Source organism: Chelonia mydas, chromosome 2 (genome assembly GCF_015237465.2).
Source record: "Chelonia mydas isolate rCheMyd1 chromosome 2, rCheMyd1.pri.v2, whole genome shotgun sequence".
NCBI lineage: Eukaryota > Metazoa > Chordata > Testudines > Cheloniidae > Chelonia > Chelonia mydas.
Genome location: NC_057850.1, coordinates 5,498,177 through 5,517,174, shown reverse-complemented (window position 1 = coordinate 5,517,174; position 18,998 = coordinate 5,498,177). Strand labels below are relative to the sequence as shown.

Sequence of the window (18,998 nt, the reverse complement as noted above, 5' to 3'; positions counted from 1 at the left end):
ATCTGACTGTGAAATGTACCTGTCGTGTAGAAAGGGGAAAACTCCTCAGAAGGAGGCTCACGATGTCCCATGTGAATTTAAATCTCAGGAGTAACAGTAGAGCAAAGCAGTGATTTAGCCCTGCTGGAAGCAGGCGGGCTGCAGAGTGACTTGAATAAAGCCAGGGATAACGCCGGGGAGAAAATGTTGGCCTTTAATGGAGCAAAGTCCATTGACGCCAGCTGAGGAGCTGGCCAGAAGAGCTACGTTCTAGCTAATGGAAACTCACTCACTTGCTGCAGTTTATGATGACGTCCTCCGGCATGATCCTCTTCTTCAGCATGCCCATTTTAGGGTGGTCCCCGCGCCCACGGAACAGCCCGGGGGGCTCGGTTTTGAAGTTGCCTATTTTCTCCCGGTGCCCGTCGAGGATGCAGTACCCATACTCCTCCTGGATCTTATCTGCCTCCTCCTTCAGTTTCTGATTTAAAAAACAATCCATGGAGAAAACACCAGTCCAAAGTGCTACCCCGGGTACTGCGCCTACCACTGCCCACGGGTCTTCCAGGAGAAAGCTGGTTCACAAATTCAAGAGCTTTAAGAATCAGAAACCTAAGCCCCTTCCTATGGCGTTTCAAACCGACTGCCAGCAATCACCAGCACTGGCCGTGAGTGGACACCCAATGGCTGGAAATAAGTCAACCCTCTCTTTTCGGAAGCAGGGGGACTGGAAGAGGCAGAACCAGTATTAATCGGTACATTGTTAAATGATCCCTGGCTGTATAGATACAGAAGGTAGGCGCCGACTCCGTGGGTGCTCCAGGGTTCAAGCAACCACAGACCAAAAAATAGAGGGTGCACTGCACCCACCAGCCACAGCTGTTCGGCAGGGCCAACAATCAGCTGTTTGGCGGCCGGCAGGAGGCACTCTGGGAAGGGCGGAGAGCAGCGAGCGAACTCAGGGGCGTAATGGGGGCGGGAAGAGGCGGGGCATGGGTGGAGCCTCGGGGAAGGGGTAGGGACGGGGCCTCCAGGCAGAGCATGGGTGGAGCACCCACCGGGAGAAATAAAAGTCAGCACCTGTGATCACGGATCAAGCCTGGACAGGAAAAGCACAAGCCCCAGTGCACTGGAGCTAAACAAGCAATTTCACGGATTGCCCGTAATTAGCGTGGATTTTATCATTGCTGGTAGAGCCATTAGGAGAGAGACAGGATTACATCCTCTAAAGCCAGTACATTACACACACACACACACAGGTAGCCCAAGTACGCTCAGTGATAAGGACGTGACGAATGGCTTAATGTGTCCTCACAGAATTCGAACAGTCACGACCCTGCCAGATGATCCACACTCGCAGAACTTGATGCTTGTGTGGAGTCACAGTGAAGTCAACAGGACAGGAGCCTAAGTCTGAGCAGTTGCATCAGAAACAAATTCTTTCTTCTGGAGAATTGGCCAGTAACTCCACAGACACAAATCCAAAAAGGCAAATGTTATGGGCGTTTGAGGGATGAGAATTGAAACCTACTGGAGTCTGACTTTGCTTCCATGTCTCTACCCAGAAAGGTTTGAAAAATAAGTTTTCCCCTGCCCTATTTTAAGACAAGATGCAGCAAATGAGTGTGAGAAATGGGCAGGGATGAAGGAGGGTAACAGGAAGAGGTTATCGATGACTACCCGGGCACAGAGAAAAGATTCAGGATTTTGAATCAGAAGTATTAATTTTCCAATCACCCAGAGTGAAGCACACCAGCTGGCATAAGGGAAATTAAGCCCCCCACACCCAGACTAAATTTCTACCAACCATCCACAGGAGTCATTAGAAACAGCCTCCTAACCTGTTTCTCCTCTTTGGACAAAGCTTTCCGGGCCTCATTTTTGTCCACAAAGTACTTGTGCATCTCTTTGAAGTCGCACTTCTCCAGGTGCTTTATCTTCTTCCGCTCCTCTGAGGTCATTTCCTGAGCAAAAGCCAGAAGAGACTTGGAGAACAGGCAGGCAAATCTCATTTTCGACGGGGGATAAGCCACACGGGGGGGAAATAATCTTGCTGTCCGGAGGGTCTGCCGATCAGCAGGTTGGCAGCTGTGCTAGGCTAGGCTTCGCTGCATCGGAAACGTTTATTTTTCTAAACTAGTGGCCGCTTTTGAAAGCCTGGGCCTGTGTACAGGCAGGGTTGACAGAATTCAATGTTTATTTGTTTATAATTTCAGTGGATAATATCCTTGTTTATTTGCAATCATTCTGTCCAATTTTTTCTTGATTTAAACTTTCACAGTTGTGTGTGTGTCGGGGGGGGGGGGGGGGGGAGTCAAACAATGTTTATTTAATGACAGCTGCTGCTGAGGTTCAAAAAGTTGAAGCTTTATAACCGTTCAAACAAAACCTGTCAACACTCCATGTCAAAACTTACCAAGTGAATATCCTTAAACCAAACTCTACTAAGTTCTCAAACACCATTTTTCTTACTTTGCCTATCTGTAAATTTCAATTACTGGTGGGAACCTTTTTTGCTTTGGATCGCACGTGTTTGGTGAAATCCACATTTACCGATCAAAACTGAATACTTCGAAGTCTGTGTATGGGGATCACTTCATACAGCCATGCAATGCAACCACCTCTGGGGTGGAACAGCAGCACTAAACCACAGCTCAGAGCAGACAGGGAAGAAATTCCAAGCCAGGCACAGACAAGCCCCATCTACATGGGGTTGCTGGGCATGGATGTGTTATCGCCAGTGGCCAGGTGCACATAAAACCTGCTCTGAGAGGAGTCACTGTTCTGTGAGATTTTCTCCTGCAACATAGAAGTGCTCACGTGTAGCTGCTGAATGATAAAATACGGTTGCCCCTGAGCGGCTAGTCAGAGTTCAGAGACCTGGTGGTGTTCCAGCTGAGAGCAGAAACTGTGGATGGAGTCTGGTATTTTATTTGATGCCATCTGGTTTATTGACAAGGAATGCTGAAAGGCTAGCTTCTCTGCTTACAGCCCTACACCTCTTTAGCCAGCACCAGACCCCCAAACTCTCTCTCTATGCTTCTCCCAGGGTTACACTGAGCTTATAGGCTCTTGCTAAGCTTTCTTTCTCTGCCTCATTCGATCTGGTCCTCGTCTGCCCCCAGCTCGACGTTTTCCCGCACTCACAGACACGCAACTAGGCAGAACAAAACCCAGTGAACCCCCTGCCCACATGGTGCGAGCTTCTGGGCAGACTATTAAGCCTTGTTTTAGGCATGGCCCCTTAACTGTCTCTTAAGTGAAGGACACATTCACACACCAGTTCCAATGAGGTTTAACTCAACCCATGACAAGGCTTAACCCAGCTCATACCCCCACCACCGCTCTCTCGCTCTCTCACTCACTCACACCCCTGCCCTCCCCCTTCTCATCTAACCCCACCTCCTATTAAACATTTTTAAAAAAAACCTAGGCAATTAATACCCAAAAACTAACGTGAAGCAGTCCGGGACGGGATGCTTCAAAACACCTCTTGACTCAAACCCACAAAAGCAATGACGTGAAAATGCTAAGCCTCCTCACGGTACATCCCCTCTCCTGCTCCACCCATAAACACACCCCTTACCGTTCCCAGCACAGGCCATGCACCGCAAGCTCAGCTCCGCCCCCTAGAGACGTAGCCTTCCGCCCCCCACACGTGCGTTCTTATGGCCAAGGAGCAGTGACTACGGGCCCACAAAGCAGGTACCTTTCTCCAGTCGTGGAAGAAATTGTTCTGGAAAATCTCCTTGGTTGTATATTCGTGATCTAGCATTTTTGCATAGAAGGTGGCAATCTCCTCCGTGGCCACATTCAGCTTCATGGGTTTGCCTGTACAGGAACACAGTGTGCTTTATCATCGGTCACCCGCCTGCTTGAATCCCCCCTCCATCCAAGCTGGCTGCGGAGAAACACTTGAAAGCGTGAAGCGAATTAACCCTAAAGGCTCGCGTACCGTAAGGCAATTACCCCTCCCCCAACCCCATCATTTATTATTTTCTTTCAAAGAAATTTTTTTCTTCCACAATTTGCAAACCAATGGGGGGGGGGGGGGGGGGGAGGACACGACACGACAATCTCATGATTTCTGAATGCCCGGGATTACTCTAAATGCATTGGCTTTTAAAAAACAGTCAATGTTTAACACCACGTTCTGCAATCAGAGAGGCTGCAAAATTAGCCTCTTGCCAGGCCCGTGGACCTGAACTGACTGGTTAACGTAGGCTCTCATCTCAGAGCGAGCGACAGTCTGCTTCAGACGAACCGTATTCTTTGTTCGGCCCATTTTACGAGCTGCGCCGTGTCATGAATATTGCTACGTTTTGCAGCATCAGTGATAAAACAGGACGCACCGTCGTAATAGAACTTGACATCGTCAGGGAGTGGCTCGTAGAGAGGGGCGAAGTAGGGGCCTTTGTGCTCCAGCTGTTTCCATTTCACCCCATCGTCTGTCTTTTCCTCTTCCCACCTTATAGAGAAAAACATCGGGAATGGTTGGGGAGCATCTCAGCACTTGCATTACTCAGATCCTCAATTCCCTACTGCTCCGTTTGGGATACCACCAGCCCAGGACACAGTGGGGACCGAGTCGGTGAGCTTCCTGTAGGCATCGTGGGAGAAATGGGTCTTAGGAAAAGATTTGGAGCAGAGGGCTTGTGGATCAGCTGAGGAGGGTACCCCATGGGTAGGGGGATGGTGTGGAAGGAACCAGGCTAGGGAGGATGGTCTAGCTCTAGTGGACAGGGTGCTGCACTGGTACTCAGGAGACTTGAGTCCAAATCCCAGCTCAGCCACTGACTCCCTATATGACCTTGGGCAAGTCACTTAAGCCACCCCGTGCCTCAGTTTCCCCATCTGCACAATGGGGATAATACTGCCCTCCTTCACAGGGGTGTGGTGAGTCTAAAATCCGTTAGTAATGGTGACATGCTCCGACACCACGGTGACACAAGCATCTGGACAGAAGGCATGGAGATGGGAGAAGCAGTCGAATGGAGGGTGAGTGGAGTGAAGCAGGTGCCTGGTAGGAGGCAAGGGCGGATAAGCAGTGTGGGGCTTGACCACAATACGGTGGAGAGTGTCAGACAACCCAGCTGTGTTATAATCACTTCTAGATCCCACATTTAACAATTAAAAACCAGAGCCACAGTGTTGGTTTTATGCAGAGTCCCTAAATGCCTGCTCCTCCTCTTCCCCATGAGGCCTCACCCCTGGCCAGGCCAGAAGCTGGAGCCGGGCATGGTAAGAGCCGCCTAAGGAGCCCGGGCTGCTGTGGGGGAGCCCCAGACCCTCCACCTGCCCTGGGCGGCACATCCGCGAGTCAGGGACACAGGCTGGGGGCTGCTCTCGGGCCCCCGGAGTCCCCTCCCAGGGCAGGTGGAGGGTCCAGGGCTCCCCATATTGGCCCAGGCACCCTTCGCGGCTCTTATCTCTGCCTGGTTTGGCTAGGAGGGCAGGGTCACCGTTCCGGTGCCGGCGGCCCCCCACTTCTGCCCAGGTTTCAGCGCTCCTGCAGGGCCCCCCAAATTGGCACGGACCCAAATAGCAACTATGTGGGTGAAACCAGACAATCGCTACGCTTTCGAATGAACGCCCACAGGCAAATGATAGAAGGCAAATATACCACATCACCTGTGGGGGAACACTTTTCCCAAAGCGATCAGTCCACATCTGACCCGTCAGTCCCTCATCCTCCAAGGAAACCTGCATTCATAACTTTGCTAAACACTAAAAATCATGGAGCGAACAGAGACACTCGATTTATTACAACAATCTATAACCCCAGCTGTTTCTCGCCACCTCCTGCCCCCCTATGACTGGAGGGGTGTGAACAGGCCATTTCACCTTGAATGGTCCCTGGAAATACATATTTATGCTAAACAATCTGTCCCACACTTTGTATTTAGCAGTGACACGCTGAGGACGGTGCCCAGACCTGGAGCAGAGCTCGGGGTAGCTCGAAAGCTGGCCTCTCTCACCAACAGAAACTTGGTCCAGTGAAAGATCTCACCTCACCCACCTTACCTGGCTTTGCCACTCACCACTCCCTTGCGAGCGGCACTGACCTGCAAGCGTATCAAAGACTGGAGGCTGCTGAGCCACCCCCGGCCAGGACTGGGGTGAAAATGACCCAGGGCTTGTCTAACCAGCCCCCCACCACGCTGGAACATGCCCGAAATCCAGTCATGTCACATGGCAGAAGCTGCTATGACACCTCCATGGTAAGAGCGACCACATGCAAGAGCCAGGCACTCTGCAGCCAGCCACATGCTAACAGCAGTCTCAGCTCGGTTGCATCCCATGACCTTTCACGTGGAAGTGTTTCATCACCTTCCTCCACAGCTCCCCCAGGGCTGAGCTGCAAAGGCCGGTCACTCCAGCGTGGCATGGCTTTTGAGAGAATGGCACTTGTTATAAAAAAAAGTTAAGAAATGCAATTCCTATCCAAACAATTTGCAGGTCGCTGGACTTCATTCAATGCCAGGGCAGCACAGCATCCTGGGAAATGTAGTCACAGACGTGTGTCAGTGTGGGGACCACATGGTGCAAGCTAACTAGTTACTATGCAACCACCTCATTCAGCCAAGCCACACTTGTCCAGCGAGTAATCAAAAGATACCCTCCGCTCAAGGAGGTAGGATCATTAAATAAGATTCCCCATACCAAGGGGGAATGCAAATTATAGCATTTAAAACAGGGTTGGACTCCAGATAATTTAAGAACTGCAGCAAAATTATTGCTGAGGGAAGTACTGGTCAGCTCTGCAAGGAAAGCAATGGACCATCATGCAGATGGGACTTGTTAAAAATTCCTTGACAATATCCAACTGATGGCTCTATCTTCTAACCCAGCGGTTTTCTCATTTGCCGACCCCTAAATGTTTTCAAATGGAGGTGCGGACCCCTTTGGAAATCTTAGACAGTGTCTGTGGACCCATGCCACAGATTGAAAATCCCTGTTCTATGGTAACCACCACCTTTCGTGGGACCCCTTAGACATGCTCTGCGGACCCCCGGTTGAAAACCACTGATCTACCACCTGAATGCTAGCCACCTGTGACAAAACTCCAGCACACAGTGACATCTGCTGGCTACACCAATAATAGCAGGTGCTTTTTAAACATACTGTATATGGTACAAAGAAAAGGAGGACTTGTGGCACCTTAGAGACTAACAAATTTATCTGAGCATAAGCTTTCGTGAGCTACAGCTCACTTAAGCTTATGCTCAAATAAATTGGTTAGTCTCTAAGGTGCCACAAGTCCTCCTGTTCTTTTTGCGAATACAGACTAACACAGCTGATACTCTGAAATTAGTCTCTAAGGTGCCACAAATCCTCCTTTTCTTTTTGCGAATACAGACTAACACGGCTGCTATTCTGAAACCTGTGTATATGGTACAGTATAAGGATCTCTCTATCTTGCACGCGCCCTTTTATTTTTAACCATTTTCTTTTCCCTTAAAGCAGTGAGGCAAACACGCCAGCATTAATAAATGAGATGATGCCCATGCACTGAAATTACACCCACTGCTCTATAATGCACATGCATGGGTATATTTTGCTAAAGCTGGTTAGAAAAAAGGAAAAATGTAGCAAAAAAATTCCATGCATTTTTCCTGTTTTGTCCCCCCCCACCCCAAAAAGTTATATGTGACCTCCTCTGTAGCTGGTTGGAAAACGGGAAAAATTCCACAAAAAAAGTTCATAAGATTTGATATTTTGACATTTTAAAATATCAGTATAAAATTCCATTGGCTCTATAATCCCTGACATCTCCCCCCAGGTCAAACACCAACACACTCTGGTAACCCACAGAAAGCTTACCACTTCCACTTGTTTTCCTCTTTCTTCTTTTCCTTCTCATCTTCCTCCTTCTTTAATTTCTTGTGTTTCTTCTTGTCTCCTTCCTCTTTGCTTTTCCTTTTCCTTGATCCCCCCTCATTCTCCACCTCCTTGGATTTCTCTTTGCTCTTTCTTCCCTTCTCTTCTGTGCCTTTATTTTTATCTTTCGCTGTTCTCTCCTTGTTTTTTTTCTTGGCCTGGTTCGTCTCATTTCCTTGTTTCTCCTTTGTTTCCCTCATCTCATCTTTCTCCATCTGATCTTCCTTTTCTTCTCTAATGCTATTTTCCTCCATTTCCTGTTCACTTCCCATTCTTTCATTCCTTTCCCATCCTTCTCCCTCTTGTTCCTCCTCCTCCTCCTCTTCCTTAATTTCTTTTTCATCTTTCATTCTTTTGTCCTCTCTTTTCCTCTCTTCTTCCACATCATCTCTATTCTCAGTCTCTTTCTCATCCCTTCCCTCTTGTTCGTCAATTGCCCCATCTTCTGCCTTTTCCATTTCTTTCTCATCTTCCACCTTTTTATCCTTCTGTGTTTTTTTCCTTCCTGTCTTTTCTTCACTCTCTTTGTTCTTCTCTCCTTCCCTTTTCTCCCTCTTGTTTTTTGCTTCCTTTATCTTTTCTTCCCTCTTTTCCTGCCTTTTCTCTTTCTGGTTTTTTCCCGCCTTCACTTCCTTATTTGCTTTGACATTCTTTTTCTCTCCCTCTATGTCTTTACCTTCCCTTTTCTCCTCATCCTCTGCTGCTCTTGCTGGCCGTTGTGCAGGCTTTTCTTCTCCCTCTGCCCTTTCTCTCTCTTCCATTCTGTTCTTTCCTCTTTCTGTCTGTATTTCATCCTCCCCTGTATTGGCCCTGTTCTCCACCTCCCCTGCTGTCTCACTCCCTCGCTTTTCCTTTTCCCTTAGATCACCAGCACCCCCATCCAATCCCTCTGCATCATCCTCACTCTTCATCTGCTTGGACTCCTTTGCTCTTTCCAACCAAGGGTGACCCTCTTGCCTTCCCATCTCTTTTGGCCCTTCGCCCTTTCCAGAGATGGCTTCAGTGATGCCCTTCTCCCTCTTGGCTTTACTGGGCTCTGAACCATCTCTCTTCTCCTCATCCTTTCCCTCCCCATAAGCACTTTCCTTCTTAGGTTTCTCTTTCTTACTCATACCCCCTTTACTTTCCTTTAGTTCATGTTTCCCCTGCTCTCTGATCTCTTTCTTCCTCCGCTCAGTTTCCTTCTGCTCCCTGCTCCCTCTCTCCTTTTCCTCTTCCCTTTTTCTTTTCCTGTCTGTGACTCGTTTCTCCCCTCTTTGCCCCTCAGGCATGAATGAACTTGGCTCCCTCTCAGTGTTTTTCTCCCCCTCTTCCCCTTTTGTTCTGCCTTTGGCTATAATGTCCACTTCCTCAGCTGAACCATCCAGCTCTCCAGAGAAGGCCGCGTTCTCATCACCAACCCCATTGGTTTTTGTTCCATGGTGTCTTGGAACCTTACCAACAAAAAAAGGGTGGGGGGGTTAAAATTAGCAGACAGAAGCCTAGATTTTGTAAGTGCATCTTCACGGGCATGCTCTGGTACCCACACACATGGCAGGTGCTTCTCAGTCTAACCACAGATAACCAGGCGCATGCACTGGTGACTCAGGGAAGTTTTATATGAAGATCAGGTTCAAAGAGACCAGGTGACAAAAGCACACCGGGTAGCACTGCCGAGCCTTAGGGCTCTGTACTGGGACCAGTCCTATTCAACATATTTATAAATGATCTGGGAAAAGGGGTAAACAGGAAGGTGATACAAAACTACTCAAGATAGTTAAGTCCCAGGCAGACTGCAAAGAGCTATAAAAGGGTCTCTCAAAACTGGGTGACTGGGCAACAAAATGACAGATGAAATTCAATGTTGATAAATACAAAGTAATGCACCTTGGGAAACATAATCCCAACTATACATATAAAATGATGGGGTCTAAATTAGCTGTTACCACTCCAGAGAGAGATCTTGGAGTCATTCTCTGAAAACATCCACTCAATGTGCAGCGGCAGTCAAAAAAGCGAAGAGAATGTTGGGAACCATTAAGAAAGGGATAGATCAGAACAGAGAAAATATCCTATTGCCTCGATATAAATCCATGGTACACCCACATCTTGAATACTGCATGCAGATGTGGTCACCCCATCTCAAAAGAGATATATTGGAATTGGAAAAGGTTCAGAAAAGGGCAACAAAAATGATTAGGGGTATGGAATGGCTTCCGTATGAGGAGAGATTAATACGATTAGGACTTTTCATCTTGGCTAAGGGGGGATATGATAGAGTTCTGTAAAATCATGACTGATGTGGAGAAAGTAAATAAGGAAGTGTGTTTACTCCTTCTCATAACACAAGATGTAGGGGGTCACCAAATGAACCATTAATAGGCAGCAGGTTTAAAACAAACAAAAGGAAGTATTTCTTCACACAACGCACAGTCAACCTGTGAAACTCTTTGCCAGAGGATGTTGAGAAGGCCAAGACTATAACATGGTTCAAAAAAGAACTAGATAAATTCATGGAGGATAGATCCATCAATGGCTATTAGCCAGGATGGGCAGGGATGGTGTCCCTAGCCTCTGTTTGCCAGAAGCTAAGGAAGAGAGAAAGGGGATGGATCACTTGACGATTCCCTGTTCTGTTCATTCCCTCTGGGGCACCTGGCATTGGCCACTGTCAGAAGACAGGATACTGGGCTAGACGGACCTTTGGTTTGACCCAGTAGGGCCGTTCCTATATTCTTGTGAGGGACCACTGCAAGATTCTGTAAAATGGGAGGGTTTTGGGGGGTTGCAGTTAGGTTCCTAGGCAATTAGACTGCACTGACACATAAGAATTAAGAAAGATTGAGGCAGTATTGACGTGGTTTGTTAATATTAATGATTATGGTTAATTATGGACACCCAGAATGTCACAGATGGAACGGGAGCAGGCACCGACCTTATGGTAATTGGGGTACCAAAACAAATATGGATATACATCCCTGACATCTGCATAATGTGCGGTATAAGATACCACCAAGTATTTCCATTTTCTCAGAATCTCTTTGGCTCTGCACTGGGTGTCAACTGATCTGTGACCTTCTGAGGTTCTCCACTCACTAATTCTTCATCCCTGAATTCTTCTAATCTTTTAGAGCGTAAGTACAAAATGCATCTATTAGCCTGGCCCTAATGGGTGCATGGGCTGTCTATTTGGATAGGTTTAAGCTGTTTAATGATTACGGGTATTACAATTATTCATTTTCTTTGTAAGGTTACAGTGGAATCTACACTATCTACTGCCAGTCACTTCAATCCCAGGGAGACAGAGACGAGTTTCTAAGGGAAACTTGTGTGGAGCCCGTTTTGGGAAAGAACCTGTGACTGATTATTCAGAATAAATATCGTCAGAGTGGCAAATCAGTTGTGTCATTATTTGCAAGGACCATAGAGGCGTATAGCTTGTCAGGCAGGGAAAAAAGGGAGGAGATGTTGCATTAGACATGAAGAATAGATACTCGTTTTGAGGTCCATAAACAGGTGAGAGGCAGAGCAGATGAAAATCGCTGGGCGAAGCCAAAAAGGGGGAAAACACGAGACACGATGTCATAGTAGACCACCAAGTCAGGAAGAGGGATGGTCTAGATAATACTTAGTCCTACCATGAGTGCAGGAGACTGGACTAGACAACTTCTCGAGGTCCCCTCCAGTCCTATGATTCTGAGGCCTTTCTAGAACAAACAGAAATATTCAAGACACAGGAGCTGTTAGTAACGGGGGACTTCAAAGACAGAGAGATCTATGGGAATATAATATGGCAAAACATAAAATGTCCCGTAAGTTCTTGGAAGGTACTGAGGACAACTTTTTGTTTTGGAAAGTGGAAGAAGCAACCAGTGGGCAACCATTTTAGACTGGATTCGACTAAGAGGGAGGAACTGGTTGTAATTCTGAAGGTTAAAGGCAATTTAGGTGACAGTGCTCATGAAATGATAAATTTCATGCTTCTTAGGGAAGGAAGAAGTGAGAGGAGCGTTATAAGGACAACGGATTTCAAAAAAGCAGACTTAAACTCAAATAACTAGTAACCCCCTGGGTAGAAAATGTAAGGGAAAAAGAAGTTCAGAAAAGCTGGCAGTTTCCCATAGACAATAGTAAAGGTGCAACAGCAAACTATTCTGCTGCGAAAGAAAAAGGAAGAATAGTAAGAGGCCCATGTGGCTTCATCAGGAACTCTTTAATGACCTGCAAAATCTAAAAGGAATCCTACAAAAAGTGGACACCTGGACAAATTGCTAAGGAGGAGTACAAAAGAATAGCACAAGCATATAGGCTGAGGCACACAATGAGTTACACAGAACAAGGGATGTAAAAGGCAAGAAGAAGAGGTTCTTTAAACACATTAGGAGCAAGAGAAAGATGAAGGGAAGTGTAGGTCCCTCTACTTAGCAGGGAGGGAGAGCTAATAATGGATGACATCAAGAAGGCTGAGGTGTTTAATGCCTATTTTGCATCAGTCTTTGCTAAAAAGGCAAATTGTGACCAAATACTTAACACAATTAATATTAAGAAGAGGGAAGGAATGCAAGCCAAAATAGGGAAAGAACAGGTTAAAAATATTTAAATAGATGTATTCAAGTCAGCCGGGCCTGATGAAATGCACCCTAAGGTACTTAAGGAACTAGCTGAAACAATCTCAGAACCATTAGCAATTATCTTTGAGAACTTATGTAGGACAGGGGTCTGGAGAAGGGCAAACCTAGTACCCATCTTTCAAAAGGGGCACAAAGAGAATCTGGGGAATTATAGACCAGTCAGCTTAACTTTAATGCCCAGAAAGACACTGGAATAAATAACTAAACAATCAATTTGTAGGCATCTAGAAGATAGTAGGGAGATAAGTAATAGCCAACATGGATTTATCAAGAACAAATCATGCCAAACTCACCTAATTTCCTTTTTAGTTAGGGTTACTGGCCTAGTGGATGGGGAGAATCTGTAGACATGATATAGCTTGATTTTTAGTAAGGCCTTTGACACAGTCCCACAAGACAGTCTCAATCAAAATATGGAAATGTGGTCTAGATGAAATTACTACAAAGTGGGCGTACAACTGGTTGAAAGACCGTACTCATAGCATAGTTATCAATGGTTCACTGTCAAACTGGGGGCGTGTATCCAGTGGAGTCCTGCAGGGGTCAGTCCTAGGTCTGGTATTATTCAATATATTTATTAATGACTTGGATAACGGCGTGGAGAGTGTGCTTATAAAATTTGTCGATGACACAAAACTGGGAGGGGTTGCAAGCACTTTGGAGGATAAGATCAGGATTCAAAACAACCTTGACAAATTGGAGAATCGGTCTGAAATCAACAAGATGAAATAATAAAGACAAGTGCAAACTACTGCACTTCAAAAGGAAAAATCAAACGCACAACTACAAAATAGGGAATAACTGGCTAGGTGGCAGTATTGCTGAACAGGATTTAGGAGTTATAGTGGCTCACAAACTGGATAGGAGTCAATAATGTGATGCAATGGTATTAACAGGAGTGTCATATGTTAAGACGTGGGTGGTCATTGTCCTACTATACTCGGCACTGGTGAGGCCCCAGCTGGAGTACTGTGCCCAGTTCTGGGTGCCACATTTTGAGAATATGGAAAAACTGGAGAGAGTCCACAGGACAGCAACAAGAATGATAAAAAGGTTTAGAAAAATCTGACCAATGAGAAAAGCTGAACAAAACTGGGTATGTTTAGGCTTGAGAAAAGAAGATGAAGGGGGCACCTGATAACAGTCTTCAAATATGTTAAGGGCTGTTAAAAGGAGGATAGGGATCAATTGTTCTCCATGACCACAGCAGACAGAACAAGAAGTTAACAGGCTTAATCTGCAGCAAGGGAGGTTTAGGTTAGATATTAGGAAAAACTTTTGAACTATAAAGGGAGTTAAGCTCTGGACTAGGTTTCCAAGGGCGGCTGCGGAATCCCCATCACTTGAGGTTTGTAAGAACAAGTTGGACAAACACCCATCAGTGATGGTCTATTTATAGTTGGTTCTGCCTCAGCACAGGGGGCCAGACTAGATGACCTCTGGAGGTCCTTTCCAACCCTACATTTCCATGATTCCGAGTAACTGACTCGCTCATTGTGGGTGTCACAGCAGAATGGCCTGGGGGTCCCAGGCACAGGGGTGGCATGAAAAATGAGACAGAGATGCTTGTGGGAGAAATGGATGAATGGGGCAGGCAGGGTGGCATCAGTGGCAGATGAAGTGGTTAGAAACTAAGCTAGGTAAGCAGAAAGGGATGGGATTACATTTGGCCTTGGCGATGAGGGCAAGAAGTTGTGTGATACACAGAAGGAAGTCAGTGGAGAGGCTGAGAAAGGGGACAGGGCACGGGCCACTTGCTGGTTTGAAATAGAGTGACTGGCAGATTCTCTGTAACGAAGTCTTTAAACCAAGAATTGAGGGTGTCAGTAACTCAGTCAGAGGTTATAGGCCTATTACAGAGGTGGGCAGGTGAGGTTCTGTGGTCTGCGATGTGCAGGAGTTCAGACTAGATGGTCCCTTCAAGTCCTTGAATCTATGGTGAGAGTCAAAGGGGACTGCACCAATACCAGGCTCGCTCCGGAGCTAAGGTAGATCAGCACAGCTTCACCGATAACAGTAGAACTACATGGATTTATACCAGCTGAAAGTCTGGCCCATTTTTTCCAATCCCTCAAGACTTGCTGGATAGGCCATAACTGCCTTATAACGAGTTCGCCTTCCAGGAACACGTAACTCTTAGAAACTGAAGTGCCCAGGCATCTCCTCTCACAACCATTTAAACACTGAATCATTTACAGAGGCTACAGCAGCTCCAGGTACTTCAGGATGCTTCTTACCAGGTCTCTGTCGTCGGTCACCAGGAGTTTCCCTTCAGGGCCAGTTCTCACTTTCTTCGGGGCGTGCTCTGGTCTAGAACAAACAGCACCTTTTATTACTTATCAATGTGCACGACAAGGATCAGCGCCAGATCCTGCCTAGCTCTCCTCAGACAACCACCACATTCCCTTTAAACACACCAGCCTATGTGATGACCGGCCCTATTTAGCTGGGCCTTTGAACATGCTCCCAGACAGCGCGGGAGTCCTCCGTTTGGGGAGCGCCAGCAGCAACCTAGAAGTGGGGAGGCCCACCAGTGCCTGAACCGTGGCCCCAACCCCGCTCCGTCTCTTCCTGCCCCCTCCCCAAGACCCCACTCGCTCATCTCCGCCTCTTCCTCGGGTTGCCAACCCTCCAGGCTTGTCCTGGAGTCTCCAGGAATTGAAGGTTAATCTTCAATTAAAGATTATGTCAGGTGATGAAACCTCCAAGAATACGTCCAACCCAAAATGGCAACCCTATCTCTTCCCCCAAGGCCCACCCTGCTTCTCCCTGCCCCCTTCCCGGAACGGGGGTGCAGGGGCGGAATGTGGCGCCATGGCCCCATCACTTTTTCCTGCCTTAGGCGAGCAACGGGGCGGAGGGGGCAGAGAGAAACAAGCGGCGGACGGGGAAGTGGCGGGGTGAGGGTGGGGCAGAGTGAGGGCATGGCCTCGGGGAAGAGGCCGAGTGGGGGTTGGGCAGGGCACAGGCGGGGCCATGATCTGGGTGCCAGCTGCCCTCCCCTTCCATGGAGCTTTGCTTCCGGTGCTTCAAAGGGGGTGACGGGCAACCTATCTGATGACTGGGATCGGTGAGCAGAGCCCATCAAAGTGATGGAGACTCCGCCCCCATCAGGTGAGGGAGGAGCCACAGAACCCAGACAGCAACCGAGTGCGGAGGACAAAAACATGAACCAAAGGGACAGGGGTGCAGGTCACAGGATGAAAACAAGGGATTCAGGTGGTGACACCGAGCAGAGAATCCCAGACAGTGCCCACAGCTCCGAGAAGGAGTCACTGGACGCTGCCCGAGGGAACTCTGCCCGGGGACCAGAGACTAGAAAGAGGCCCCACAGTCAGAGAATCTCCCATCTAGCATCGTCCTGAACTGCCTCACGGCCACCTCGGCCAGGGCTAGGAAGAAGTTGGTGAGATGGTCTCTGGGCTGCGTGCGGCCATGAGCAGGGAGTGGGTAGAGGAACGGGTGTGGGGAGAAGTGCAGCGAGAACCTCAGTAAGAGGTTCTGCAAGCTGGTGCAAAGCAGACAGGGTCCGCTTGGAGACCACAGTCCTCTGGTTTCTCCACTCAAACACTACAGCAGCAACCCAAGCTTCCCCACTGCAGCCCAGGCCTCTGCTTCCACCCTGACGCTACAAGCTCACTGAGAAAGACATGCAGGTGGCTTCGTCCACACAGGGACCATCCTGGGCCTTTCCAGCCATTTCAACGAGGCTGTCGCACTGCTACAAAGTGGACCAGCGAGACGTGGAACCAAGCTGCGGGTGCAGGGGCGGATGTGGCTGGGACCAAGCACTGGTCACCTGGATTAGAGATGTCTGAAGAACACCGATTCCTCCCCCACACTTCTAATAGGAGTTGAAATGACGGGGTATGAATCTTAAACCCAAGACTCACGTAAAATCCTCCTATCTCTGTAGCCAGCTGAGGTTGCAAGACAACCCTGATGCAAATTGAGAGCAAGGGCAAGACAATGCCCTCCATGAAAATTAACATGCTGCTCCAAATGCTACAAAACCTGCAGCGTATAAACCTTTCAGTGCTCCCCTCCCTGGGCTGGCCCTCTTCACCCTCCTGCTCCCCCGGATGAGAAGCTTCCTGGCTGTTGCAGTCCGGACTGTCGGCAGCCGACTCTAGGACTCTGAAACAAAGAGAGTCGGCGTGGCCAATTTGAATCTCAGTCAGGATGCGTTATAAACTGATCCCTTGCCAAAGCAACAAGCGGAGGGCTAACCCCTTTTCAACGCAGCAAGAGACTATATGCCACAATCTCACGGCTTCACACTGCAGCTTCAGCGCTGGTGCAGACCCACTACCTGTGTCTCTGCTTTTAAAGGGCTAGACAAAAACTGCATACCTGCACTGCTGAATCTCACCTTATGAGAATGGATTTGCTTACGGCAGCTACAGAGGGAAGTGGGGGTGGGACAGACTGATGTGTGCAATTAGAAAAGAGAAATATAATTTACTTGTATGATGGCATTGGCTAGAAACCCAGCTGAGACCGGGGCCCCGCAGTGCTCGGTACTGTATTCACACTAGTAAGAGGCAGTCCCTGCCCTAAGAGCTCACAGTCTAAATAGACAAAGGGCTGGCGAGAAAACAGGCACAGAGAGGGGAAGTGACTTGCCCAAGGTCACTCAGAAAATCAGTGGCAGACCCAGGAACAGAGTCCAGTTCTCCTGAGTCCCAGTCCAGTGCTCATCTATTAGATCACCATGGCATGAGAGATGGAGGGTGTAGACACAGAGAGAAAGAGGAGATGAGACAGACGCTCGAGACAGTGCAGGAAAGATGCACCGTTATCCACAACGCAAAAGAAAGGAGTGAAGCCAGGAAAGATAAAGAGGTGTAACAGAAGCAAGAGAGATTAAGTGTAATCACTGTCAAGTTGATTGACAATATGTTGTAATTAAATACAGCAGCTAGTAAAGCTTGCACTGCTGGCTTATTCCGGAAACCGCCGGGAGTGAGTTTGTGGGAGCTGGGGAGCAGTTATTTTTCATTCTGGCTTGCAGGCTGGTGATTTTTTAAAGCTGTGCTCATTACATTAGAGGCAGGTAAATAGACTCAAATGCTTTCCTAAGACTGCTTTGCCCTAGAGCCTATCGCTGCACTTGCCCCAAGGATGCAGAGTGATCACAGATGGGAAGGGAGATGGGCCCGTTGGAATCTCGGGAGACTGAAGGACCAGCTTAAAACCAGCGAGGGGCTGCAGCAGCAGTCTGCTGATCCAGCTCGTTGGGGCGTATCAACAGCGAGGCTCCCAGCAATGGGATAGACCCAAGGGCCGTAAACTCAGGACCCAGCTCACCCCCCAAACTCTGATCCAGCCCCTCAAAACAAGAGAACCTGATGGTGTAGGACACAGGGCCTGTGACAGGAAACAGACTCATCCAGGCCCACAGGTCTGGGCAGCTGGCCAAGCAGCAACAGATCAACATTCTTTTGGTGTGCACAGAATGACACCAGATCAGCTCCTCCGAAACGTGACGGGGCCATCGCACTGCCATCTGGCCTTCTAACCCCACAGCTCCGGGCGTGTGGCTTTCCAGGGGAGTGAGCCACGCAACGCCCGTTAATTTCAATGGAAGTCATGTAGATGAATCCCCTGCTCGGCTTTGATTTACCCACCTGGGGCGGGAGTGGGGATACTTTACAGCAACGAGTGCTTCCGAAGGTTCACTGCTGCAACTGGTACTGGAAGCACGTTAGAAGTGGAGGGAACAGGGTTAACCTAGAGCTGGCCGCTCTTAAGATTTGTTAGGACTAATCATAGAATCATAGAATATCAGGGTTGGAAGGGACCTCAGGAGGTCATCTAGTCCAACCCCCTGCTCAAAGCAGGACCGATCCCTGACTAAATCATCCCAGCCAGGGCTTTGTCAAGCCTGACCTTAAAAACTTCTAGGGAAGGAGATTCCACCACCTTCCTAGGTAACGCATTCCAGTGTTTCACCACCCTCATAGTGAAAAAGTTTTTCCTAATATCCAACCTAAATCTCCCCCACTGCAACTTGAGACCATTACGCCTTGTCCTGTCCTCCTCTACCACTGAGAACAGTCTAGATCCATCCTCTTTGGAACCCCCTTTCAGGTAATTGAAAGCAGCTATCAAATCCCCCCTCATTCTTCTCTTCTGTAGACTAAACATCCCCAGTTCCCTCAGCCTCTCCTCATAACTCATGTGTTCCAGTCCCCTAATCATTTTTGTTGCCCTCCGCTGGACTCTTTCCAATTTATCCACATCCTTCTTGTAGTGTGGGGCCCAAAACTGGACACAGTACTCCAGATGAGGCCTCACCAATGTCGAATAGAGGGAATGATCACGTCCCTCGATCTGCTGGCAATGCCCCTACGTATACATCCCAAAATGCCATTGGCCTTCTTGGCAATAAGGGCACACTGCTGACTCATATCCAGCTTCTCGTCCACTGTCACCCCTAGGTCCTTTTCTGCAGAACTGCTGCCGAGCCATTCGGTCCCTAGGCTGTAGTCTAATATTAGATCAGATACATTAGTCACTAGAGTT

General features: G+C 48.2%; 1 protein-coding gene across 7 annotated transcripts in view; it reads right to left on the bottom strand.

Annotated features, from left to right (window-relative positions):
- Positions 1-18,998, bottom strand: part of TOP1MT (DNA topoisomerase I mitochondrial) — a 53,309-nt gene that overhangs the window by 16,955 nt on the left and 17,356 nt on the right. For 4 of the 7 annotated variants that reach the window (XM_043538985.1, XM_043538987.1, XM_037891905.2 and 1 more), the window contains exons 7-12: positions 14,708-14,780; positions 7,804-9,293; positions 4,332-4,447; positions 3,689-3,810; positions 1,821-1,943; positions 273-460 (exon numbers count right to left, since the gene is read on the bottom strand). In XM_043538985.1, coding sequence (XP_043394920.1) covers positions 273-460; positions 1,821-1,943; positions 3,689-3,810; positions 4,332-4,447; positions 7,804-9,293; positions 14,708-14,780 — 2,112 coding nt within the window. Of the gene's footprint in view, positions 1-272; positions 461-1,820; positions 1,944-3,688; positions 3,811-4,331; positions 4,448-6,003; positions 6,290-7,803; positions 9,294-14,707; positions 14,781-16,499; positions 16,608-18,998 lie in introns of those variants that run through there. The other 3 variants (XM_043538984.1, XM_027831620.3, XM_027831622.3) reach the window with 3 other exon arrangements.